The sequence below is a fragment of the Gossypium hirsutum genome, chromosome A11 (assembly GCF_007990345.1).
Source record: "Gossypium hirsutum isolate 1008001.06 chromosome A11, Gossypium_hirsutum_v2.1, whole genome shotgun sequence".
In the NCBI taxonomy this organism is placed as follows: Eukaryota; Viridiplantae; Streptophyta; class Magnoliopsida; order Malvales; family Malvaceae; genus Gossypium; species Gossypium hirsutum.
In genome coordinates this window covers 15,537,673-15,563,829 of record NC_053434.1, presented here as the reverse complement: position 1 = coordinate 15,563,829, position 26,157 = coordinate 15,537,673, and the positions used below count along the sequence as shown (strand labels likewise).

Below are 26,157 nucleotides of genomic sequence, written 5' to 3'. Positions count from 1 at the left end.
TGGAAAGTGATATAGATGACGTGGCGTCACTGTTTCATATAATCCTTTCCTATCAGATAATATACAAAACTCGCCTGTTCTAGAATTTTAAAAAATGAGTACTTGCGCTTTGTGAATATAATGTTAAAGAAGATTGATTTCTTTAATGACTGAATATGTAAACATCCATGGTTTCTCATCTCCCAATGATAAATAAAATGTAAGTGGTATTAAAAGTTTAAAAACCAGCATCTCACAGCTATCAAAATGCAAGTCATCTTTCGTTTTTGGTAGCTTCATCATGAACTAACTCAGCAGGACCACCAACTCGCTCTTCTTCATTTTGGAGAATCCTTTCAAACCCCGAGATTTTGCAAGAGCCCTTAGTTCTTGTACCTTCAACGCACTGAGATCTTCGTGTTCAACCTGCTGTTCACTCTCATCTGTACCAACATCCGTAGATTTGTTCTCTGACAACTCATCTAACATGTTAGGTTCTTGATAGATTGACTCAGGCTCAGATTCAGACTCTAGTTCCAGCAAGTGATCAGGCGCAGCAGGTGACTCAGCCAAACTCAAATTTCTGTCTGAATTTATGGTCTCCTCACTGGAATAAACTTGCTGATATTTCGTTCGCGGAACAGGTGATTTGCGTCGAAAATTTGATGCTGGTCTACTTAAAGTAGGGGCATAAGGTTTTTTGTAATCAAAGAAGCTGGAGCTTTTATCTTCAATGGAAGAGTCATTCACTTCCGGATGATCCAAATGCAGGTCGCTGCTGTTGCCAATGCCGTCATTTTTCTTACCTTGTTCGACTGAGTGTTTCCTCAACAGTTTAAGGAGCGAATCAACTGTTTCACTCTCATTGCTTTTTCTTTGTAAGGCTTCAGCTCTCTTATCTTCTTTAGCAGCTGCTCTTTCTCGAAGTTTAGCTTGGACCTTCTTGAAAAGCTCCACAATCTCCTTCTCCCTTGGAGATGGGGCTGCTGTGGCTTGAAAATTTGTCGAACCGGATAGCGAGAGAACTGGCCCATTTTTCGATGATAACATTTCAGATTCATCAAGATTTTCAAAACTATATTTGTCTTCATTTTGCCTATTCCTACCTTGCAACCCATGTCTTTGCCTCGAGAAGTCAGGGCTCCTCCTATAACCACTAGAACTTGCTTTGCATGCAAAAGGTATTCCCCTGGAACCACATTTTGAAGATCTTATCTTCACCAGCGAACAAATTCTGTGTTCGCTATATGAAGAGCAAGGAGATAATGTCAAGGCTCTTCCAGAAATACCTGAGCAGGAGCGATATCTGCAGTCTGCTGGTCCATAACCTACAATAATATCAGTACCCAGAGACAAATTTAAGAAGATAACCATTTAAGAAGAAAGATCTTTTATAGCCTATTTCTTCACCCATGACACTTACCAGAAACCCAAATAAAAAATAGTCAATAAATTACACAAACTGACGATTTGACAATCTAGTCTCATAGCTCCCTTTGGTGAATCCCACAATCAACATCAATCGTCCCAAAGTTTAAATGACTTAAACAGGAAAAACTGAAAACGAAGTTTCTCTCAAACATATATAAGCATTGCCTACTAAACATACATCAAAGTTTCTACTTATTGAGGCAAATATAAATGGCAGATAAGGCTTAGTTTCCACTTCTCAACCACCTCTCCATTCGTCTAAAGGTTGTATGGATGCACAATGTACTCAACTTCGCTCTATCAGCTATTAAGTATTCACTGTGTGTGCCATCACCGAGTCTGAGACAAACTCAAAGACCATTAACCCTATTGCATGACTCTCGCCTGCTCTAACTATGAAAATTACCGACTGGTGATGGTACAATCAAAAGCATTATTCTATAACATATTTTTCCAAAAAATAAAAGAAAAAGAAGAAAGCATAACACAATTAAACAACCTCCCATACCTAAATATATTTAACATGTAAAACTGAACAATCTTCAAATATTTTAGAGAAACCAGGATGAATGGTCAAAATAATATAAGATTAGTATGGATTAAACAGTTTCTTTTTTTTAAAGGAGGGCAGTCTGGATAAGTTAACAACAGAGTACGAAACCTCTAGAGCGCAGCTATGTTTAAGAAAAATGGGATACGTATAAACACCCTCCTCAACCTAATAGAGCAAACATTTCCTTTCCTCTCATTTCATTTCTCACGGTTTCTTGGCAACCAAACAGAAAACGAAGGAAATTGAATTAAAATCTCCCAAGAAAATAAGATGCAAAGGAAGAGAAATTTACCAGGAACGTTATTGGAAACAAGATGAAGTGCGTGCGACATGGGTTTGGGGAGATTCTGGTGAAGCTCCAAAAGAAAGCGTTTTTGTGGCGCTCTTGCATTCACCTCGCAGGGTTTATGTACTTTGAAGTAACCGAGGTTTTTCCCTGTTTTTCTTTCTTTCTTTCTTTCTTTTCTGCAAACGGTCACTGTACTTTTTCTAATTTTAATATTTAGTCCTTATTTTTTTATTTCTAAGAATTTAGTCTCTTTACTTTTCAATTTTAAAATTTTACCAATTGTTAACACTATTAAAATTATTTTGTCAAATTCAAGTTCATTACAATATCATTTTTCAAGTTATATTGCTACTAAATGATTTTTTTATTTCAAAAAGTCACACCAACCAATTTAATAAAAAATTTAATTGTGTTAATAATTTAATATATACTTTAAATTTTAAAAAATAAAAAATTAAATTCTATGAAATAAAGATATAGAGACTAAAGTTCAAAATTTTGAAAAGAGCACATAGAACTGTAACAGATATTAACTTTATAGTAAACCATTAATAAAGACTTATAATTAAATATGTTATAGAGATTATTATTATACACTTATAATAATATTTAAGACAACTATAACAACATTTGAGATTTAAATTATATTTAGATTTTTAAAATTTAAAATTTATAATATATTAACAACATTATTAATTTGTGAGATTTAGTTAATATCGTTATTAAGATGTACAAATGTTGTTATGTTGTTTAATTTATTAAATATTATTTTCATTTAATTAAATTTAATTAATATATTTTTATATAAATTTTAAATATTTTATTACAATAATAACTTAATTAAAGTTTATTATATTTATTTTATTTAGAAAAACAATTAATTTTACACAAATTTGAAACAATAGGCTATTATAAAAACCTAACTCATTAAAGAGTATTAATGTTATCAATGAAAATATGTTATAGATATCTCAACTTATTTCATTCTTCATAGTTATTGTTGTTATAGATGAAAAGTTATTATAGAAAATAAAATATAAAATATAAAATATAAAAATTCAATTTTTAGCAAACTTAACTATTATAATGAAGGTTAACTATACAATTAGCCACCCAATTATTTGGGTCTTTTTGTTTTGATCATTAAACTATAAAAAGTTTTAATTTTGTCACTGATGTTTTAAATCGATTATATTTTGGCCGCTCTCCGTTAAATGGTACGGAAATAATGATGTGGCTTTTTCTAATTGGTATAGGAACACATTTAGTCCTCAATACTTACACATTCTATTAATTTGATCATAATTCTAAATAATTCAATGAATTTAACCCTCCACATTTATAAATCCTATCAATTTGATCCTCAAACATATATAATTAAATATAAATATAGTTAAATGGTTATTATGTATTATGAAAATGTACAAAATATAACATTATTTATATATTTTTTGAGGAAATTGTACCCATAGTAGATATAAATAATATAATACTTCATCGAAAATATATATACATGTAATCTCTCCCATCATTAAAGTTTGTATCCTATTTAAGTTTAGGTATTGTTAACATTAGAATTGATATTTATACATGTAAAAGAACTAATGCATCTGGTATGTACCTATGTTAATAATTTCTTTCCGTAGCTTGGCATTATGGAACTCCGCCATAAAATTACATGTAATATGACGAATGTAGTAAATTGGGTAAGCACTGGGAGGACCTCATTGAACTCTAAAAAGCCTTATTGTTGCACTAATTGATTTGGCTCGATCAAATATCAAGCATATATACGCTCCTTAATAACATATCGTCTTAAGTTTGTAAGAAAAAAAATGTCAGGACTTCATGTTATTTTTCTCCAGAATCGCAAATGTTATCAAAATGGTGTTTCAATTTGTGTCTAAAGCAACAACAATTAGAAAGATCTACTTATACTTACCTTACATCCAAGTCCCATTTATTTGGACAACGAGCTTACAATTGGTCACGCTTTTTGTCCAATATAATCGTTGGAGTATTTTTGTGTCCTTAACTAGTTGACTAGATAGATCATATCCATCGAGGGTTTGCAATTCCACCATGACACCTAGTGTAAATTGTTGCATTGTTGCTAACCATGACTGCAACTCGTTATAAGAATTGTCCCAATTTTCATATAATCAATAAATGGTCTTTTGTTTTGCATACCAAGCTTTATGATAACTGACGATGTAATTATATTGAGATTGCATGTCAGCGATTGGAACAACAACTAGAATAGTCGGGCTTGCCTTCACCAAAGGCATAATGCGATTGCAAATTAGTCTGAATCTAATTTTCAATGATCTTGTAAAAGTCAAGCAGAAGTGCAAGTGTGTGATCCATTCCATTTTCGAATCTCCCAAATTTGTGTCCTTTTCCTTAACACAACCCTAACTCTCCAATTATACCCATTCTTATACTTCCAGCACTTGCCCAACACATAAAGTCGGTGAAGATACCTCAACTTTATAATCAACACTAGCTTTGATGTTGTAGTGTTTGATGGCTACCACAACTGCATACGTTAATGGAAATTATGCCTCTACATATAGATATTCAGAATTTGCAGCTGAACTCATTATATAACTTAGCACTATGTCGGGATATTTTGGAAATTTCAAGGCCTTGATTTCATTTATGTTAATGTTGTGCATATGGGATGGAGGTTCATGGAGACGAAGAATGATATGATCTCCTTCAACTTCTAGCAAGTTTGCAGCAGTATTGTCATTGGCATTATTGTCAAAATCATCATCTTCTTCTTATTCTTTTTCTTCCTCCCCTTCCTTTTCCTCTATTAATGTTGGCATTGGGAACATCTTTAATTTGAGGATCACTAAAGTCATTAATATATTCTTCTTCGTTTAAAAATTTGTATTACTCGTCATCCATATTCGAATTAATAAGCATAAACGATTTTTATGGTGCAACATATTGGTACGAATCGTCCAAACTTCGTTTGGGTTAGGATCCAATCTATATATAAACGATAATTTTCCCATTGGCGCATATGATAACTCTGTATACGGGTTCCCCACCTCATATAGTTCACATATAGTTGGAGAAATATTAATGACAAGCATGGATGAACTTGGAATATCACTTACTCCACAATCCTGCTCAGCATCATACAACTCAGCTACAACTTTATTGCATCATTTTCCATTGAAAAATGGGTTGATATCATAGTCTCAATATCGTCATCATCATAAAGTTCAAGTGTGTTATAAATGAGTGGCTTAAATGACATTTTAATTCTATACACTAGTCTAAACAATATCCTCCTACATTGAGCTGTGACTTTTTAATTGATTCTTGACATTAATTCATCAAGTTTGACAATTGTATTGAAACATATACATATCTGATGTCTTTAATGACTTCAATTTCATGAATTTCTTTAGAATAGATCGTTTACAAGAATTTTTTGTCCATATTTGAACCTTAAACTTGCAAAAAAAAGCAATAAATTAATATATATTAACAATACTTAGGGTCCCTTTGGATGGGCGATGCGTTTACCTGCTGTTGGTGTAAAAACAATGGTGGTAGTGAGACTATATACTTTAGCGATATTGTAGTGTGAGACAAAAAAAAGTTAAACACATTGCAATAAAGGTAAACACCTATCCAAAAAGGCCCTCAATATAATATAATTTTTTATCAAAAAAAAAAAATACTTATTTAATATTCTAAAAATTAAATAAATATTTAAAAAATAAAATTAGGATTGTAAAAGTAGGTGGAGTAGTATTGTGAACCCCAAATAATTCGGAACTCTCTATATGTTTTGAAATAGAGTAGAGGAGGGTTTATACAACTTTGGGGTAGATTTTGAAGGGTGAAGCAGGAATAAGTAGGAGTGAGCATTTGGTCGAGTCAACTTAAATCAAGTTAAAAAATTTCGAGTTAGTCGAGTTGACGAATCCTATTTTAAGAACCAAACTCAATTTGAAAATTTTTCGAATCGAGTCGAAAAATTTCGAGTCAAGTCGAGTTGAGTTAACAAATCATATTATTTATACTCAATGTTGCGTTTACATGGACTGATTATTTAACTAGTAGACGAAATGCAAGATCATTTAACTACATAAGTAAGGCTGAAGGGTAAACATTTATCAAAATGACATAGTTTTGCCATTTATAATAGTTTTGATTTTTTAACTTTAGAAAAGATAAACATTTATCAAAACGATGTAATTTTGCCTTTTCTTATTTGAATTTTCGGATAACTTGAATTGTGTAATTTATATTCGAGTTAAACCAAAAAGTTTGATTTTTTTTTATTTGAGTTGATCCGAATAACTCAATTAACTCGAATAACTTAAACTATTTAATTTAAAATTTAAAAATTTTATCGAGTTTTTCGAATCAAATCGGATTTTGCTCACCCCTAAAAATAGGTGTAATAGCCGACTTTCAATGATATCGGGAATAGTATTTTGAGACCACTAAATTCGACAAATAAGCTCGTAAATTTATTTATTTAATAATTACGAGCCAAATGTGATTTTGAGAGATTTTTAAATTAGTAATTTGTGTTTTATAAAGATTTATTAAGTCAAGAAATTGAGAAAAACAGGTATCGAGATCTTGATTTTATAAATTGATCCGTAAATATTTTTATAAATATTTACAGAGTATCAATAAGGTAGTATTAAAATTTCGCCAAAAAATTTTAACGTTTGGGTGGTTAATTAAATAAAAAGAACTAAATTGAAAAATGTGTAAAAGTTGCTAAAAGGATTAAATAGCTCAATATCAAATGAGGAAGGATCTAAAGTGGAAATAAGCCCATAGGTGATATTTTTGGCTGCAATAGCTGAGAAAAATCAGCAAAGGGGTGAATTAAGGGCAAAATTGGAAAATTCTCAAAATTAACTAAATAAAAATGGGACCAAATAGGAATATCTAGATTTCTCTTCAATTCTCTTCATTTTCATCAGCTGAAAAACAGCCATGGAAGAGGGTTCAAGCTGGTTTTCATACTCTAGCTTCATGTAAGTTTAATTCTTGCTTTCTCCTTGAAATTTCTTTGCTTTTGAACTTTTACAATTGGGTCCAACTTACTATTTCATTAGTGTTTGATTTCATGGCTAATTTTTAAAGTTGTTATGGATGAGTGCTGGAAGCACATGATGAATAAACATATAATTGAAGATTTAGTTTTGATATATGATAATTTTATCAAGTAAAATTAATGGAAATTGATTTGAGGACCTAATTGTGAAAATGTTTGGAATTAAAGTATAGTGCTGAAATTATGATTTCCAAAGGTTGAAAAGTAGTCTAAAGTGATAGAATAATGTGTTAATTAAGAAAAATAAGCTCAATTGAGAGGCTAATTGAGTAGGGATGAAATTGTTAATTATTAAAAGCTTAGGGGGAAAATGGTAATAAACAGCTTGCACTAAAACAAGTTTGGATAGCAGCAGTAGACTAACTTTTAAAAATCACCATAAATTGTATGAATCGAATTAGAAGATGAAAAAAATATAAAATTAAAGCTTATTGAGTCTAGTTTCTCATAGAAGAAACGGTGCAAGCAATGGATTTGTAAATCATGAGATATAATAAATTTTGTGAGACAAGGTCGGAATGAATTTGGGTTCCCCTATTCTGACTTTGAAAAATCATAAAAAAATTGAATAAAAATAATTAGGGTCTTAAATTTATATATATAGAATCCTGAATGAGTCTATTTTCAAGAGAAACAAACGGGAACATCATTCGAATCATGTATGAAGAGATAATTAACTTTTAGTGAAGAAGGGTCAGAACTGTCAGATAACAAAACAGGGGTGATTTTAAAGAATAAACTGTAGTTATTGGCTAAACCAAAAATTCTAAAAATTTTATGGTAAGAAGATATGTGAGTCTAGTTTTAGGAAAAATTAGCGGATCTTAATTTGGAGTTCCGTAGCTCCAGATATAAATAATTTAGTGACTATGACACTGGTGGATAGCTTGAATATTCACATAAGTAATTAGTGAAAATTATGGATAAGGTTACTTAAAAGTGTGTTATTTATACCAAAGATGTGGATGGAGAGGAGGAGGAAGAAAAATATATGAATGACTCATGTATAAATTGATCACATGCCCAATTATAATTGATAAGTGTTGAATTAGAAATGATATAATGTTTTATTTGGAATATTTATTATGAAATTATGATTATCGTTATAATACAAAAATTGAACTTGTGAGTTTATACGGCTAAATTTTAGTGATTATTTGTTAATTTTATGAATTTCATGATGTGTTATTTCATATGTATTGATGATAAAATCGCAAATAATGTAAAAGCATGAAAATTGAATAAATGATCAAATTTAGCACTTCAGTTCAATGACAAGGTGAATTGAAAACGAATATGGTTGGACTATGGCAACCAGTGATAAGTGATAGCTTCGGCTACACTTATCTGATCAAGGACAAGTGAAAGTGATAAGTGATAGCTTCAGCTACACTTATCTGATCAAGGACAAATGGCAAGTGAAAAGTGGTAGCTTTGGCTACCTGATCAGTGAAATTTGGTAGCTCCGACTACCTGATCAGTGAAAAATGGTAGCTCCTGCTACCTGATCAGTGAATAGTGGTAACTTCGGCTACAAGTGACAAGTGATTTCCATATAAGACCATATCTGGGATATGACATCGGTGTGATATATGCTACTGTATAAGACCATATTTGGGCTATGGCATCGATATGTGATATGTGATCCGTGTAAGACCATAGCTGGGCTATGGCATCGATATGTGAATATGTGTAAGACCATAGCTGACATTATTATGTGAAGATGTGTAAGACCATAGTTGAACTATGGCATCGAGAAAACGAAGTACTCAATTTCGTAAGACGTTCACCAATTTGACAAAGTTTGGTAATGTTACATGGAACTATGTGATATAAAGAAGTACGATGATATGACATGAGTATAGAACTTGGTTGATAAATGAATTCATTTGTGATTATATAATTGTTCATATTGAGTGTACTGTCCATATGTATTGATATTTCAAATGATTTAATGAATAAAGTTTCGACATCGAAGAAACTGAACACGAGACAAATAACTATGAAATTGAACTCGAAATTCATGAAAATAACGATTATTGATATATGGAGACATGAGACATTGATATATGAATATGGAATATGTTTGATAAATGTGTTCATTCATAATTATGGAATTATGTATCTCATGTGTACTATTTGAATAAAAATGATATTTCAAATACTTTGGTTATTTAAGCTTAAATATGAAATAGTATGAAATCAAGACAAGTTGTTATGAAAAGATATTTAAATTACAGGGATATGGTTGATATATATTAATTGATTAGTAAATGTTAGCTTATAAATGATATAACTGTAACTAGTCATTGGTATGGCTTGTATTTAGTAAGTTTGAGATTCAAATTATTATGATTTTATCATGATTGATATGGCTACGAGATGAACAAACGATGATAATTATAAGGCTTGGTTGAATAACTTAAATTGATTCATAAATGTATTAAAATGTTGGTGAAGATAAATGATTAAATGGGTGAGAAATATGGCTTGAAAAATAACCTAAGTGTTAGCCACATAGGCTGAGACACGGTCGTGTGTCTCAACCGTGTGAGGGACACGGCTTGGAGACACTGGCGTGTGGCCCGGCTATGCGGTTCGATTTGCATGCTAACGTCATAAATAGAAAGTTACACGTCCTGAGGACACGGGTGTGTCCTTATGTCCACACGGGTGTGTGACCCTGTTTCTTGGGAAAATTTCCTAAGTTTTCCCGAATCTTCTCAGAGCTCTCAGTTTAGTCCCAAATTAGTTTTGATGTATGTTTTGGGCTTCGTAGACCCAATTAAGGGATGACATACATGTGTTTAAAAAGTATGAATTAAAAGAAATTTTATGACCTGGTTTTTGCATGTATGTGTATGTTTAGGTCCGGTAATGCCTCGTACCTTGTCCCGGCATTGGATACGGGTAAGGGGTGTTATAATAGGGGCTTAATTTTTTTTAAACCCATCATTGAAACACTAGTATTGATTGACGTAATACTAGCTTTGATTCACCCATCACTAATTGATCCAAATTTAGCCTCGATTGAGCCAATACTGTTAGATTAAGCTTAAAATAGATAGGGCTGGTTGATTTTACGATCCAAACATTTCACCATTAAAAGCCTAAAACGACTACTTAACAGTCACTTATCTGACATGGCAGTAAGTTGACTAATGAATAGTCAATTTAGATTTATGGTACATGTGTCTTTTAGTTAATCGATTATTCAGTAGTTAATTTAGGGTGTTTCTGTGTAAACCACTTTATCACAACATAGATTTGTTCATGGGGTAGGCTAGTCGCCTAAGCTTGAAGGCACGCATGAAGTTTGGGAGGATTTTGAGCAAAAATATTACACTTGAAAAATGAATTTTAAACAAAAAAATTAAGTCTGCTTAAAATATGGTAGCATGACTTGTTTTTAATTTTATAATATTTTATATTATATTATTTATATATTATATAATTTATAATACATAAAAATTAAATTCATAATAGTATTATATATTATTATAATGTAACATTAAAAAAATTTTAATGTGAATATATAAAAATTTTAATAAATAAAAATATATAAAATTTTTAAAAATAATATAAAGAATTCAAATTAAATTTAACATTATATCTAGGCTCAGCACAAATTCAGCCTACCGAACACCTCTACCCCACCAATATCTTTGAATTTAAAAAAAAAATCAATATATTCATACAAGTTTCCTAAATAAACATTTGAAAAAACCTGACACACGTGAGCCGATGTACGACTTATTTGAAAAGGAACCATCCTAGCGGGCCCAGGAAACACAAGGTCGCTAGACGAGACACGCGTATCTTAGACTCGGACGATTCTCCTCCTCATCGTCTTTCTCTCTCTTTCCGCTAAGCAAATGACCGATTCCAACTCAGTTCCTCTCTTACCGTAACTCAGCTCTCAGATATCCTCTTTTTCTTTTTATTTAATGTTTATGCTACGATATTTTCAAGTTGCCCATTTTCTCTATCGTCTCTGCTTATAAACAACGTCGTGCTTTGCTTGGGGTAATTTTTTTTAACCTACTCGATTTATTTCAATTTAGGGTATTTTTCTTCGTTTAGCTTCAAATCAAGTGGAGATCTGGTTTGGTTAGTAACGCAAACAAGGAGCTATGGATAAAGCGAAACTCTCTGAATGGGGCGAGAAACTGAGAACGGGTGGAGCTCAAATGAGTAGAATGGTTAGTGGGAAAATGAAGGAAATTCTTCAAGGCCCCACACCCGAGTCGAAAGTCGTCGATGAGGCCACTTCTGAGACATTAGAAGAACCCAACTGGGGATTGAACATGAAGATATGTGCTATGATCAACAGCGAAGAGTTCAATGGGACCGAAATTGTTAGGGCCATCAAGAAGAAGATTTCGGGCAAAAACGCTGTCATCCAATGGTTGAGCCTCGATTTGTTGGAAGCTTGTACCACCAATTGCGAGAAGGTAGCTTCCGAGGTGGCTTCCGAGAAAGTTTTGGAAGAGATGATGAAGATGATTGAGAATCCCAACACGGATCACGGGAATAGAGGAAGGGCTTTGCAGTTGATTCGTGCTTGGGGACAATCTCAGGATCTTGCTTACCTCCCTGTGTTTCACCAAACTTATGAGGTAAAAAAAGAAAAAAAACAAATTTTCACTTTGATTTCGTGTTCTTCTTACGTTTCCATGTTTCATGTTATGTTGGTTTAGGCAGTGGTTTGATGTCAATCAATGGGCAATAGCATTTGTAGTTTCTTCATTGCTTCCTATATCATTGCAATCTATCAACATACTGATTTATGATTATGCCTAGGAAAATTCTATGGGTGTTTTTTCAAAAATATGTTTAGCAACAATGAAACCTGTCGTTAGTTTTTGTTTAACTTTTTCTCCTATCTTGATATAAAGCAGAGCTTGAAAGAAAGTAGTACACATGTACCAGTAGGTAACGGGAAATCAGGCCCTTTGCAGTATTCCTTGGAGTCTTGTATGAGATTGCCTCCCTCTGAAGATTATCCTGACAATGAGACAGAATTGCATGCCAGTGATTTTGCCTACAACTATGGGAATTTTTCTGTTGAGCAAAAGAAGGAAGTTTTCGAAGTAACTCGGAACAGCCTTGAGGTGCTTTCTAGCATGTTGGTTAAGGAAACTGAGCCGAAACCCACAATGGTAATTAATCAATTTTTAGCTGAAAACATGATTTAACTGTATGTACTTTGTTTTCTGTATTTCAGACCTTGCTGCAAATCCGCCCATATATATTATGTAGTCATTTGAAACTAGAACATTTATTGTTACTTCAATTGGCGATTTTATTTCCTTAATTCATTTAACTTTTATCTGATCTAGTGCTCTTTGATGCTTTAGCATGCCAGGAAATGAAATGTTACTGCAATTTAGTTTTTATTATATTTTTCAGAATGCTATTATTATCTGCATCATGAAGCTTGTTGTTCTTCCAAAGTAATTTTTCCGCATAATATCTTCCAAGTCGAGGAATCTATTAAATGCATTCTCCCCGAATGCAAACTCTTTTCCAAATTGGAATGATATAACAAATGAAAAAAAAAAAACTGAGAAAAGTTTTTGGTTGCAGGACGAGTTGACAAAGAGCATGTTGGAGAAGTGCAAGCAATCCCAGCCTGTTATTCAGATGATCATAGAAGGCACTACTGATGATGATGGAATTCTCTTCGAGGCACTGAATCTGAATGATGAGCTTCAACAGGTCATCTCCAAATTCGAGGAACTGGAAGCCGGCTCAATGTCCGGAAGACAGCTTACCGAAAACTCTGGCACCACTGCAGCTAATGCCACTGTTCCAGTTGAGACCTGTAACGAAAATACGATCAGCGATTCCTCTTCAACGCATGATGAAACCAAGAAAACAGCTTCTCCCTCGACCCATAAAGAAACCAAGATGAGTGCTTCCGAAAAAGTAGACACTAATGAACCAGCAGTAACAAGAAAACACGATTGAGAATTAAGGAGTTTAGAGCGTTTCCTTGGTTTTAATTTCCAATGCACGACTTTTGTGCTGGTAACTTTATGGTTGACTTATTGTAAGTATTGAATAAGATTACGTAGTGGTCCAGTCCCAATGCATACTAGTTTATCAGGTCGTGTAATTTACATGCTTTCTAATATAAAAACATATATAAAGTTCGTATTGGATTGCATTTGTCAATGTTTTTATTTCATTACCCTCAAACACAAACATAGACACACTTGCACTGCATTTATTATTACTGGATAAGGGTGTATCATGGGCGTTTTTAACTTTATGTATATTTATGGGCATGTCTTGTTTCAATTTCATCCGCAGCTGCTATATATATAATTTTGGTTTTTGATAAATCTACTTATTATGTTCAATTGTTGTTCGACTGTTATCTATATTGTGGCATACAAAAACCCCATTTCTTTTTCTAACAAAACAGTCACTCTATTAAACAAGTCATGTTAATTGGTCCAAAAGAGAGAACATTTTTTCTATTCCCAAAAAGAACCTATTTCAAGCGTTTTCAAACCTGGCAATCAAACAAATGGGCTCATGCTTTTTCCCTCACCCTAAATTTGGCGCCCGTTAATCAGCTGTTACCACATCTCTCTATTTATCCCTCTTCAATGAATCTCTTAACCTTTAGGGATTCAGTTTCCATCCAGATACCGAATATTCTTTCAAGGAATAGCCCCTAACCAGAAGAAAGTTAGAAATGGGGAAGAAAAGAGAAAACATCAATAAAGCAAAAGAAAGTGGCCAGGTTCAGGATCAAAACATGGCTAATCTATTTGATTATGAGATTGCCCTCCAAGTTCAAGAGGGCCATGAGAAAGGGTGTCCAAGTCAAACCAACTCCGACCAAGAAACCGATGAGGAAACCTTTGAAGAACCTCCATCCGTTCGAGAAGATAGACGGAATATTGCAATGAGAATGAAGGAAAGGAAATTCAAGGCCTTGGTTGAATTTAGGTGCCGAGTTGAAGATGCGATTCTTGGGGATTATCTCTTTGGGAAACCCAGCAACAAAGTTGGTGGAGAAGACAATGCAAAGGCCATTGAACAACAGAAAGAGATTACACTTTGGGGTGTACCATTGATGCCAAGCAAACGCCATGGCGGAACCGACATTGTGCTGTTGAAATTCTTGGAAGTAAAAGATTACAAGGTGCTTGAGGCCTTGGAGATGCTTCAGAGGACGTTAAAATGGCGGAAGGAATTCAAAGCCGATGAAATTCTGGAAGAAAATCTGGTTCCTGGTTTCGAAAACTTGACTTACCAAAATAGTAGCGACAAGGACGGTCACCCTGTGTATTACAACGTATACGGTGCCTTGAAAGACCAGCAAACCCAATATAGAATACTTGGTTCAGAAGAGAAGCGCGAAAAGTTCTTAAGATGGAGAGTTCAATACATGGAGAAGGCTATTAAGGAACTCAGGTTTCAACCTGGTGGAACCAACTCCATTGTTCAGATCATAGATATGAAGCACGCACAAGGGCCTACCACAAAGGAACTTCGTTCTGTTTGTCGAAAATCTTGGAAGTTGTTTCAAGATCATTATCCTCACCTCATCCATCTAAATGTAAAACCACATAATACATACATACATACGTACTTTTTGATTAATTGATCATTTCTCCATATCTTAACCATTGAGATAATTGCAGATAATCATAAATGTTCCCTTGTGGTATTATATCTCCCATACGTTTTCTTCCCGGCTGAAAACTCAGAGAAAGAAAAGCAAGATTGTTATTGCCAGACCAGGGAAAGTTACTTCCACTCTTCTCAAGTAAGAAATCTTATAATCTATTCAGTAACAAATATTTACAGCTTGTTTCTCCTTTTAATCCATCTTTTCTGGAAACTAGGTTTATACCCCCAGAAAACCTTCCAGTTGAATATGGAGGTTTCAAAAGAGATAACGACGACGACTTTTCCCCAGAAGACAAGGTTTCAGAGGTTACGGTTAGAGCAAATTCATTTGAGCACATCCGAATTCCAGCTCCTCAGGTACAAATTTAATGACCCAAACCCTCCAATGTACCAAAAAAAACCCAGCTAATATATGTGAAAAACTGACCAATGTATGTATGTGATTTATATCAGGCTGGAGTAACACTGGTTTGGGATTTAACAGTGGTGGGATCATGTGATGTATCCTACAAGGAAGAGTTCATTCCAGACGATGAAGGGTCGTACAAAGTGTTGCTCCAAAACGAGAAGGAAAAGAAGAAAGGAGAGGGTGTTAGGAATGCATTTTATATTAGTGAACCAGGGAAGATAGTTATAACCTTTGATAACCCCTTGCTCAAGAAGACGAAGGTCCTCTATAGATATAAAACCAAACCCACTGTTCCCATCTACGTCTTAAATAAGAAATAGGATAGGATTGTGTAGTGAATTAATTTTTCTTGGTATGTTTTATTTTATCTTTTGTCATTTCACCTAAGACTATCCTTGACTTGACAGATGATCGATAATTATTTGCTTAGTCTCCCCCAACTTCCCTTGTTGTAATCTGTTGCGTCCAACTTTGTAACATGTACTGATATTAATGGCTTCTGGTTAATTAATAGCTATATTTGATGTCGGTCATATGAAGACATGATTGAGGGCAGAGTGAATATGATCCTTTATAGATTAAAATCAGATGAGGTTTTAGTAGCTGTATTGCTTTCCAGCGCTGGCATTAAAGGTCTGATAATAGTAGATTATAGCATCAAGGTGTTCGCTCCGGAGCGTTCTCTTTTTTGAGGTTTTCTTGTTGACTTTTGACATGTTTGTTTTTAGCCCGAACACCAGAAATACCAACAGTTTCAACTATTCCGTAATCTTTAAATTTTTTATTGGTTTTTGTCAAATATTTATTTATTTTTTCTTGTGAATTACTGATTCATTTTTAAAAAATATTCACTAGTTTTATACTATGAAATTTTTTTAAATTATTTTTTAAAATGATAAAAATCATTGGAAGAAATAAATTTAAGGCATTTATACCTAACTACAAAGTCTAGTGTGATGATTGTTCATTTTTTAATCATATAATTGGAAGTTTGATTCTTATTTATGAAAATGGTAGGTATAATTTCTCTTTCTTTTTATTTATTCCAGTTTGTCACACATCGATATTATTATTTTCAAGATAAATTATATTTGATGTCACTAAATTATTAGTAAATTATGTTTTAGTCACTCAATTTTAAAAATGTTACAAAATGATCTTTTAACTATTCAATTATTTAAGTCATCGAGCTATTACAATCATTACAGTATGGCCTTCTTTGCTCACACCATTTTCACCAATTAAATTCTCTTCATTTCCTTCTCTTTTACAATTCAGTTTTTTTTTATGAAATATATTTGAATATCATGAATCTACGAACCAAAATCAAAATAGCTTTATTCTTCAATCTTCAACATTGATTGTCAGATTGACTTGGATTTACAATATGTTTTTCTACTTGTTGATGGCTATTGATCTACCATACAAATTGTTGCTTGGAGCTCGCTAGCCAGGCTTTTTTTAAATAAAAACTTAACAACCTAATGACTTAAACAAAAAACTTTCGAATAGTTTAATGACTTAAATGAAAGCTTTCGAATAATCCAATAATCATTTTATAACCTTTTAAAGTTAAGTAATCAAAATGTAAACTTACGAATATTTTAGTGACCATAAATATAATAATATTGATGTTTGAGAAACTAATATATATATACCTGCAACGTGGACGAGAAGTAAAAAATTATGTAGTTATTTTTACATATAGTGATTTTAAAAAATAATTAATTAATTTATAATATTGATTTGAATGAACTAACCACGTTTTTTTTCTTTGGAACTATAACTAAAAGTAGATATTTGGGTGAATTGCCCCAAAATGCCAATTTTAAAAAAAATTATTGGATTAGGTTGATTTTGGAGAGAGAGAGAGAAGGAAAATACATCCAATTTCTTTTCTCTCCACGATTTTCGTTTAAGATTTTTTAAGATTAGGGATAAAATAAATAGAAATTATTAGGCTTTCTTGAGAAATTTTAGCATGAGTAGGGGCCGGTTTGGAGTGGTTAAAATTTGATTCTATGGGAAAAAGGGTTAATTTTAGAAATAATCATGTTTTGATCTTTGGGGACCCAATTGTATAGAATGTAAATGTTTGGAGCAAATGTGTAAATATTATAAATAAGAAATTAGATGCATTAAATTGAATAGAATGTGAAGTTGAGGGTAATAAATGGAATAAATTATATTATAGATCAATATCAAGTTGATAATCATGGAAAAGGAAAGGTTGTGGATTAGTCCCTGAACATTTGATGTTTCTGCATTTTGGCCATGGTAAGTTCGTACGGGTTAATTTTAATATATTTTTAAACATTTAATTACTTATGAATGAAAATATTAAAATGACTTGGAAGTATTGAAATGTGGCAAGTGGAATGATTTGGAAAAGAAATTGTATTAAATGTTGATACATGATAAACATGTGAGCTGATGAACGTAGGATAGGATACGGTTGGCATGCCAATAGGTTATAACACACGTTATACGGGATTTGGTTGATATTGAGATGATTATTCTGGTCTTATTCATGTTTACTGAATATACCGAAGTTCAGCATTTGTTGTGAACTGTCGTGTTTTATTATAGTGCTTCAGGTATGTTTCGAGGGCAGATGTAAAGCCTACGGGCTTGACACTTAGTGCTGAGTTGTGTTTCAGAGGGATGTCAGCCTACGGGCTTGACACTTGGTGCCCAAGTGTGTTCCCGATTGGTGAGCGCATTTGAGCGTTTTGGTGTGTTTGGTTGGTTAATCATGTATCCAAATCTATTACAATGTTCATTGGGTATATTTAGTGTTATAAAATAATTGATTAAATTGATTCATTCGTATACAAGTTTTTGATTCACCTGTGCTCTAATTATGAATGATAGGACTATGATTTATGACTTTTCTGTATTGATTAAGTTTACTCAGTAAGTTAATTATTATTTTTATTTTGTAGAACTTACTAAGCTTAAGTAAGCTTACTTGTGCTTATTTACTGTTTTCTTGTAGATACGGGCGATCGAATCGACTTCAAGATTCACTATCCGAAAATCTATCGGTAGTTTTTGAATGCTCGTATTAGGTTTTATATGGCTTGTAATAGGTTAAATGAATTTATGTGGATATTTTGTGAAGTTGTTAAACTTGAATGATGCTTGTCTTTAGATATATTTTGGTACATGTGAATATGTTGTTGGTTTGGTATATATTTATGTTTGGAACTTGTTTGGTATATTTGGTATAAATTTTATGAAAGTGAGTGAATATGTCAATTTGACTTATAGATTGAAAGAGGTGGTATCTTGGTATGTATTGTTAAGGATGTTTGAGTACTTTAAATGCAATTACTTTAGTTTGGAATGTTATTTTAGTTTGGATATTGAATTGTGGTGTCAATGAGGACACATTGGTTAGTCTTATAAATGTTTGAATAGGTTATTTTAATTGTCTATTGTAAGATAGGTGAATTTTGGCATGAATTGAACTTTTAAAGATAAGGTTTTACCATTTTAAAAACAAGTATCAATACTTTAGCATTTGGTATTGATATTTGACCATTTGAACAGTTTTCTAACAAAATAGAATACTAATTTGGTATTGATTTTTATTTGAGTATTGATACTTTTTCATAAAGTATTGATACCCTAAAATAAGTATCGATACCATTGTTTTGCAAAGAAAACAATATTCAATTTTGGTATCGATTTTCAAAAAGGTGTCGTTTCAATATCAATGCCAACTACGAATTTTCAATATTTTCATTAAAACCTTAGAAATTTTGTAAACCTATCCTATTCTATGCTTGGATTTTACAATTAGGTACTTTTAGAGTTTTAAAACTTATTATGCTTGATTATTTAGAATATCAATTATCAATAAGTAATTATTGCTTAGTAAGTGATTATTGGTTGTGGAAAGTTACTCTAGTATCTCTTTACTCTAGTCTAGATACCGGGCCGGGTAAGGGGTATTACAAACAAGGTAAGAAAGTGACAAGTTTGTTAAACTGTATAGCTAACTCATGTTATATGGATCTCGATAAGATGGTTAATCTTATAAGCTGAGTTGTATGAAGTTTTTGTTGCAAACAAAGTTAGTATGAAAATGTTGACCTTATATAACCAAATATGATTTTTAAATTATCTTGGCCTTGGCAATTCAGGTTGGATCCTGGATGATTTCATTCTACATGTCATATTGAAGTATACTTGATATGGAACGATGTTACTAATTTGGGCCTACTTTGTTGCAGCTTCTACATATATCTGACATAGAAGTTAGAGAGACCAAAATGATGAGGACTTCCCCCATTATCATTGAGGCAGTATGAGATTCTTTTTATGCATCAACAATTTCTTTCATACTTGATTTCAAGCTTCTTAAGGTTTCTGAAGCTGATGTTGATTGCCTTTTCTGTAACACCCCCTACCCGTATCCATTGCCGGAATAGGGTACGAGGCATTACTGGAGTTTACTGAACATTTTCAGATAATTCTGAGTAATTTATTATTCATATTTTGAAAATAATCATAACGTCTCTCTATTGGGCCCTCGAAGCCCCAAACATACATTAGAAACCAACCGGAATTAAATCGAGATCATAGAAATTTTTTTTCGCAAAATCTTAAATTTTATTTTCATCTAAGTACTTACCATTTCAATGATCCTTATAATTAAACATGTTACCATTCAATCAATAGCTTGGCACTTGTCTAAGCGTCAAACAACATCATCGTTAGTATACTTGCACATATTTCATCTAAATTCAACATTGATATACTTATTTTCTCGACATGTCACACTTGAGTTTAATAATTGTCTTTACTTACATAATTTCCTTGTATCAACATATCAAAGATAATTATATATGTACATGTCATGAAACATATCATTCTCTTACCATTTCTTCATAAGTATATATCAATCATTTCATTATATCAATATTTCATGCTCCATCATTTCCATATATTTTATGTATATTTATTCCGGTAAAGTTTATATCAAACTTAACATAAATTATATTCCATGTACTTATTCTTATTTCGTTTATCTATCTTCATAATTATTTCATACAACTATTTTGTACATATATTTCCATATGACCAGTTCTTGTAAACATTTCACACAACCATTTCATATAACCATTCGTCATCTGATACATATTACCTAAATATCAATTGTTCAATAGATGTCATAGAGTCTCCCATCCACGGTTTTATTTATCTTAGACATGATGCCATAGTGTCTTTCAACTATGGTCTTACTCATTTTCTGTCATGTTGCCATGGTATCTTTCAACCATGGTCTTATTCTTTTCATGTCACGTTGCCATGGTATCTTTCAACCATGGTCTTATTCATTTCATGTCACGCTTCTATAGTATCTTCAACCATGGTTTTTGTAACGCCCCCGTACCCGAGACCGTCTCCAGAGTCGAGTACGAGGTGTTACTAAACTTAATTCATTAATTAAACAGCTTAAACAATTTATTTTAAAATTTCCAGACAAGCTGGTTAACTGCATCACAGTCGCTTAAAAATTCATATCTCGAGTTCCAAAACTCGAAATTAAGATCCGTAAATTTTCCCTGAAACTAGACTCATATATCTATCTAGTAATTGTTTTCTAGAATTTTTTGTTGAGCTAATTAGTACAGTTTATTGATTGAAGTCTCTCCTATTTTAGGGTTCGACTACTCTGACCCCTGTGTATTTCGAATTAGATATCTCCCTGTACAGAGTTTCAATGATTATGCCATTTATTTTTCATAAAACTAGACTCAATAAGGAATCTATAAATATAAAACATGACTTCTAATTATTTTTTAAAATTTATGGTGAATTTTTAAATTCAGAATAGGGGATTTAGAGACCACTCTAACCCTGTTCCACCAAAACTTAATTATCTCATAAAATATAACTCATTTACCTGTTTTGTTCCATCCATATGAAAATAGACTCATCAAGATTCGATTTCACAACTTATTCATCCTTTAATTCCATTTTTACTATTTTTAGTGATTTTTCAAATTCATGTCACTACTGCTGTCTGATTCTATTTTGTGGCCAATTTTACCTTTCCAAGGATTTTCATGGTTTAGTTAAGACATAAAACATACATGTTATCATATATAAACTTGATTAGCATTCCAATAGCTAATCATTCTCAAACATTTCCATTCCATCTATGGCCATATCGTAAGATGATACACACAAAATGATTGGAATGCTATACATGCCATATTTCCAAAAATTTCAAGTCATTATACCGCGATTGTCCAGTGATAGTGTGAGCGTGCCTCCGACTGTCCCGATCTCCAAATGGACTTGTCAAAACTACAAAGGATGAAAAAGATGGAGTAAGCATAGATGCTTAGTAAGTTCACATGCAAATAACAAGTAACATAATCATGCCATTCAACATAAACATTATTTGCATAAACAACACCAAGACATTCATGTTACATTTGCATTTAATATCTTACTACAATTTCATCATACTAAGTTCTCAACCCAAGGGTTTAAACACATAGCTGTCAAATTTCATCACACTTACCAACATGTCACCATCGTATTAGGCATTCTCCTTATTCTATTAGAGATCTCCCGTTGAACACATCGGAATATGATTTCGGATACACGGATAATGTGCACATAAGTGCTATACTCATAGCTAAACAAGCTCAATAGCTTTTGAAATCTATGTAGCCAAGCTACCATGTAACCCGCCCATAAATGAACTTGGACTCAACTCAATGAGCTCTGGCGTTCGTATCCATAAGTGAACTCGGACTCAACTCAACAAGCTCGGATACTTAGTTACATCTCATGAACTCGGACTCAACTCAACGAGTTCGGAACTCAACCATCCTAGTGACATGTCACTTGTACCCTAATATATTCCCAAGGTTCAAACGGGATTTTTCCTCGATCACACATCTTTTCCGTCTTCCACGGAATATCGAAACCGATACTCGGTAGCAATTCATATTTAACAAGTAGTATACATAATTTGCATATTACTCAATAATAACCACAAAGCATAATATTTCATGATATTAATCATCATATCATATAAATAACATTAAATTACTTAAAATGACAATTATGTTACCTTATTTACACATGAACTTACCTCGATACAAAATATTAGCAATCGAGCCTATTCCTCGTAAACTTTATTTTTCCCCTGATCTCGACTTGAATCTAGTTTCTCTTGATCTATAATGCCAAATTAATTTATTTAATACATTCATTCATCAAAACAACCCCTAATACGACTTTGGAAAAATTACCATTTTGCCCTTAAACTTTCACATATTTGTACTTTTTTCCCAAGGCTCGTAAATTAAACCTCATCCTATTTTCTTATGTTTTATGACATGATGATCATTTTTCCCTTCTATAGCAACATCAAATTCACACTCTAACATGTACTTATGAATATTAGGTATTTTTACCGATTATGTCATTTTACTCGTTTTTACGAAAAATCACTTAGCAAAAGTTGTTTAACACAATCTCAAACTTCATATTCTATTATAAAACATCAAAATACACAAATTTCACCTATGGGTATTTTTCCAAATATGAACCTTAGGTTGAATTATTGCTAGCATAAGCTAAATCGAGCTACTGGGATTTCAAAAACATAAAAATCTTTAAAAACGGGCATAGAAATCACTGATAATCAAGGCTTAAAAGTGTTGAAACCCTAGCTATGGTGGAAAGAAAAATTTGGCAGCAACTTATGGAGAAGATGATCATTTTTGTGTTATTTTTCCCATTTTATTTCATTTAATATCCAAATGACCAAAATGCCATTCCTTACTAAACTTTCAAAAATTCCATCCATGTCCAATTTTTGTCCATAAACTTAAAAATTGGTCAAATTGCTATTTAAGACCTCCTAATCAATATTTCAAAGCAATTTCATACTAGAAACTTCTAGAATGTAAGTTTTGTAACTTATTCAATTTAGTCCCTAACTTCAAATTAAGCACTTTAAGTATAAAATTTCTTCACGAAATTTTCACACAATCATGCAATCATATCATAGACCTCAAAATAATCATAAAATAATTATTTCTATCTCAAATTTATGGTCACGAAACTACTATTCCGATTAGGCCCTAATTCGGGATATTACAGTTTTATTCATTTCCCGTCATGTTGCCATGGTATCTTTCAACCATGGTCTTACACATTTCATATCATGTTGCCATGGTATCTTTCAACCATGGTCTTACACATTTCATTTCAGAAAGCACACTCCCGCGAACCTCATCCTTACAGCGAGATTACCAGTCCAGGCTAAATCCCCTGCAATATAAACTCATAGAGTATTGTCGGGATTACCAGTCCAGGCTAAATCCCCTGCAACGACAATTACTCTAATGAGCTTGGATCTAAATTACCAGTCGAGGCTAAATTCAGACCCTAATTCGGATTACCCGTCCGGGCTAAATCCATTTTACACGTATTCTTCGGGAGGGCTATATCAGGATAGGATCACCCGTCTGAGCTAGATCCTTTTTACCGTCAATTCCTTTTCGTTCAACCGGGATTTCTTCCCCCTTTTTATCAAATATATCAATGTTTCATCAATTTTCATACAAGGGATATTTAAATCATATTCACATCAATAACATACATTTCAAGTATTTAAGAATATAATTAAAGTTATACGAACTTACCTGGCGAAATTGCAGAAATATCAAAATTCAGGGGCATTTTGGTAATTTACCATTTTCCCAATTTCCACCCAATCTTAAATTGATAATTTCATTCAATTTATTAATTTAGATAACAAAACAATTCATTCCCTTCAATTTGGTCATTTTTGATATTTTTACAAAATTACCCCTGAAGTTTTACTTTTATTCAATTTAGTTCTTAAGCCTAAAACATGCAAATTAGTCATGCTATCTGAATATTCATATATATGTTCCTCCTCCTCCTCTCCATTCCACATCGTTAATCTATATAATACACTTGTAAGTAACATTATCTATATTTTTTATTATTTACTTTTATGAATATTCAAGCTATTCATCTGTATCATAGTCACTAAATTATTCATATCTGGAGCTATAGAAATCCAAATTAAGATATTCTAATTTTCCCTGAAACTAGACTCATATATCTTCTTACCATAGAATTTTTAGAATTTTTGGTTTAGCCAATAAGTACAGTTTATTCTTTAAAATTACTCCTATTATGTTGTCTGACAGTTCTGACCCTTCTTCACTAAAAATTAATTATATCATCGTACAGAATTTGAATGATGTTTTTGTTTGTTTCTATTGAAAATAGACTCATTTAGGATTCTAAACATATAAATTTAAGCCCATAGTTATTTTTCTTAAATTTTTTATGATTTTCCAAATTCAGAACAGGGGAACCCGAAATCATTCTGACCTTGTCTCACAATTCCATTGCTTACATAATTTCTTCTATAAGAAACTATACTCAATAAGATTTAATTTCATATTTTATTCATCCTATAATGAAATTTATAAATTTTTTGGTGATTTTTCAAAATTAGACTACTGCTGTTGTCCAAAACTGTTTTTGTGCAAGATATTATTTACCATGTTTATAACACCCTTATTTTCTTTCTCTACACTATTTCTCTTCACTTTCTCTTGTTTTCTCTTCATTAACATATCAAGAACATAGGACCATATGTAAGGAAACTCTACATTAACATTAATCCCATGCTTTTTCAATAATATCAAACTTAAAAATATATTGAAATCATGATGTTCTTACCTTGTTCTATTGATTTCAATCTTCATCTTGATTTTCTCTCTCCTTCAGCTTCCATTTCTTGAATCCAACTTGATATTCTAACTTCCCATAGTCTCCTTAACATTTTTCTCTCTTGGTAGCTATGGAAATTCTTTTGATTTTTGGGTGAAAATGGTGAATTTTTGGTAGAAGGACCAAATTGTAAAGATGGAAAAGATGGATGAGAATTTCTCATCTTTTTTTCTTTATATACTAATAAAATAATAATAAAATATCTTATTAAAATATTAATAAAATAATATTTATCTAATTAAATAATTATAAAATATCAAAATATCTCTAGCATTATTATTACTTTCTAGATTTCTCTCTCTTCCAATTGACCATTTTGCCCTTCATTATCTTTAAAATTCCATCCTTGAGTCATCATTTAATTTGATAAAATTGCAATTTAGTCCCTCATAGTTCTTCATCTATTCAATTTGGTCCTAATTTATCCATTTTTCTTAATTTCTAGATCATTCCACCCTTAAAATATTTACACTATTGGTCCTTCAACTTTTAAGTATTTACTCTTGTGCAACAAAACTTTTCTCACTTTTACAATTTAGTCCTTTCTTGAATTAATATATCATAATATACTTCCCAATATTGACATAACTCAAAATTTCCCTTTTCGTCACTTTATTTCCTTATTTTACTATATTACGGATAATATTTTACTATAAAAATTTTCGGGATATTACATTTTCCCTTTCAATGTTCACAGTTTCAAACTCAGGAGATCTATTACATATGTGATAGAGAGGGTAAAATAACAGAAGGCGAGAAGGTATATGACTAACTAGTTAGTTTTTTTGCATGCATTGTTGGTACATATGCTCATATCTTATTTCAGGTGAAATTTGTGTATGAAATTAACTATATCAATTGAACTTTTGGATAAATTATATATTTAGTTCAGATGAACAACTTGGTGTGGTATAGTTAACCCATGT

General features: G+C 32.1%; 3 protein-coding genes across 4 annotated transcripts; 2 read left to right on the top strand and 1 right to left on the bottom strand.

The window, feature by feature from the left end:
* Window positions 1-118: 118 nt before the first annotated feature.
* LOC107923881 (rho-N domain-containing protein 1, chloroplastic) lies at window positions 119-2,434 on the bottom strand. Its single transcript, XM_016854049.2, has 2 exons — window positions 2,256-2,434; window positions 119-1,307 (listed from the first exon to the last, which is right to left on the bottom strand). The coding sequence occupies exons 1-2, from the start codon at window positions 2,293-2,295 to the stop codon at window positions 286-288; spliced, it is 1,062 nt and encodes a 353-aa protein (XP_016709538.1). The 5' UTR covers window positions 2,296-2,434; the 3' UTR covers window positions 119-285.
* Window positions 2,435-11,077: 8,643 nt separating this feature from the next.
* On the top strand, window positions 11,078-13,528 carry LOC107923880 (TOM1-like protein 2). Of its 2 annotated transcripts, XM_041081156.1 has the most exons (4): window positions 11,078-11,263; window positions 11,421-11,975; window positions 12,258-12,518; window positions 12,946-13,528. In XM_041081156.1, the coding sequence occupies exons 2-4, from the start codon at window positions 11,490-11,492 to the stop codon at window positions 13,327-13,329; spliced, it is 1,131 nt and encodes a 376-aa protein (XP_040937090.1). In that variant the 5' UTR covers window positions 11,078-11,263; window positions 11,421-11,489; the 3' UTR covers window positions 13,330-13,528. The 2 variants fall into 2 exon arrangements, with proteins under 2 accessions (XP_040937090.1, XP_040937089.1); XM_041081155.1 differs by having other exon boundaries at window positions 11,091-11,975.
* Window positions 13,529-13,919: 391 nt separating this feature from the next.
* Window positions 13,920-16,118, top strand: LOC107923360 (patellin-4). The gene is made up of 4 exons (XM_016853559.2): window positions 13,920-14,935; window positions 15,021-15,145; window positions 15,225-15,366; window positions 15,463-16,118. The coding sequence occupies exons 1-4, from the start codon at window positions 14,066-14,068 to the stop codon at window positions 15,736-15,738; spliced, it is 1,413 nt and encodes a 470-aa protein (XP_016709048.2). The 5' UTR covers window positions 13,920-14,065; the 3' UTR covers window positions 15,739-16,118.
* Window positions 16,119-26,157: the final 10,039 nt, after the last annotated feature.

Excerpts from the sequence above, each read along its gene's own strand:
- LOC107923881 (XM_016854049.2), bottom strand. The coding sequence starts at position 2,295 with ATGTCGCACGCACTTCATCTTGTTTCCAATAACGTTCCTG. Across the intron at positions 1,308-2,255 it reads TGTTTCCAATAACGTTCCTG|GTTATGGACCAGCAGACTGC; the intron begins GTAAATTTCTCT and ends ATATTATTGTAG.
- LOC107923880 (XM_041081156.1), top strand. The coding sequence starts at position 11,490 with ATGGATAAAGCGAAACTCTCTGAATGGGGCGAGAAACTGAGAACGGGT. Across the intron at positions 11,976-12,257 it reads TGTTTCACCAAACTTATGAG|AGCTTGAAAGAAAGTAGTAC; the intron begins GTAAAAAAAGAA and ends GATATAAAGCAG. Across the intron at positions 12,519-12,945 it reads CTGAGCCGAAACCCACAATG|GACGAGTTGACAAAGAGCAT; the intron begins GTAATTAATCAA and ends TTTTGGTTGCAG.
- LOC107923360 (XM_016853559.2), top strand. The coding sequence starts at position 14,066 with ATGGGGAAGAAAAGAGAAAACATCAATAAAGCAAAAGAAAGTGGCCAG. Across the intron at positions 14,936-15,020 it reads CTCACCTCATCCATCTAAAT|ATAATCATAAATGTTCCCTT; the intron begins GTAAAACCACAT and ends AGATAATTGCAG. Across the intron at positions 15,146-15,224 it reads GTTACTTCCACTCTTCTCAA|GTTTATACCCCCAGAAAACC; the intron begins GTAAGAAATCTT and ends TCTGGAAACTAG.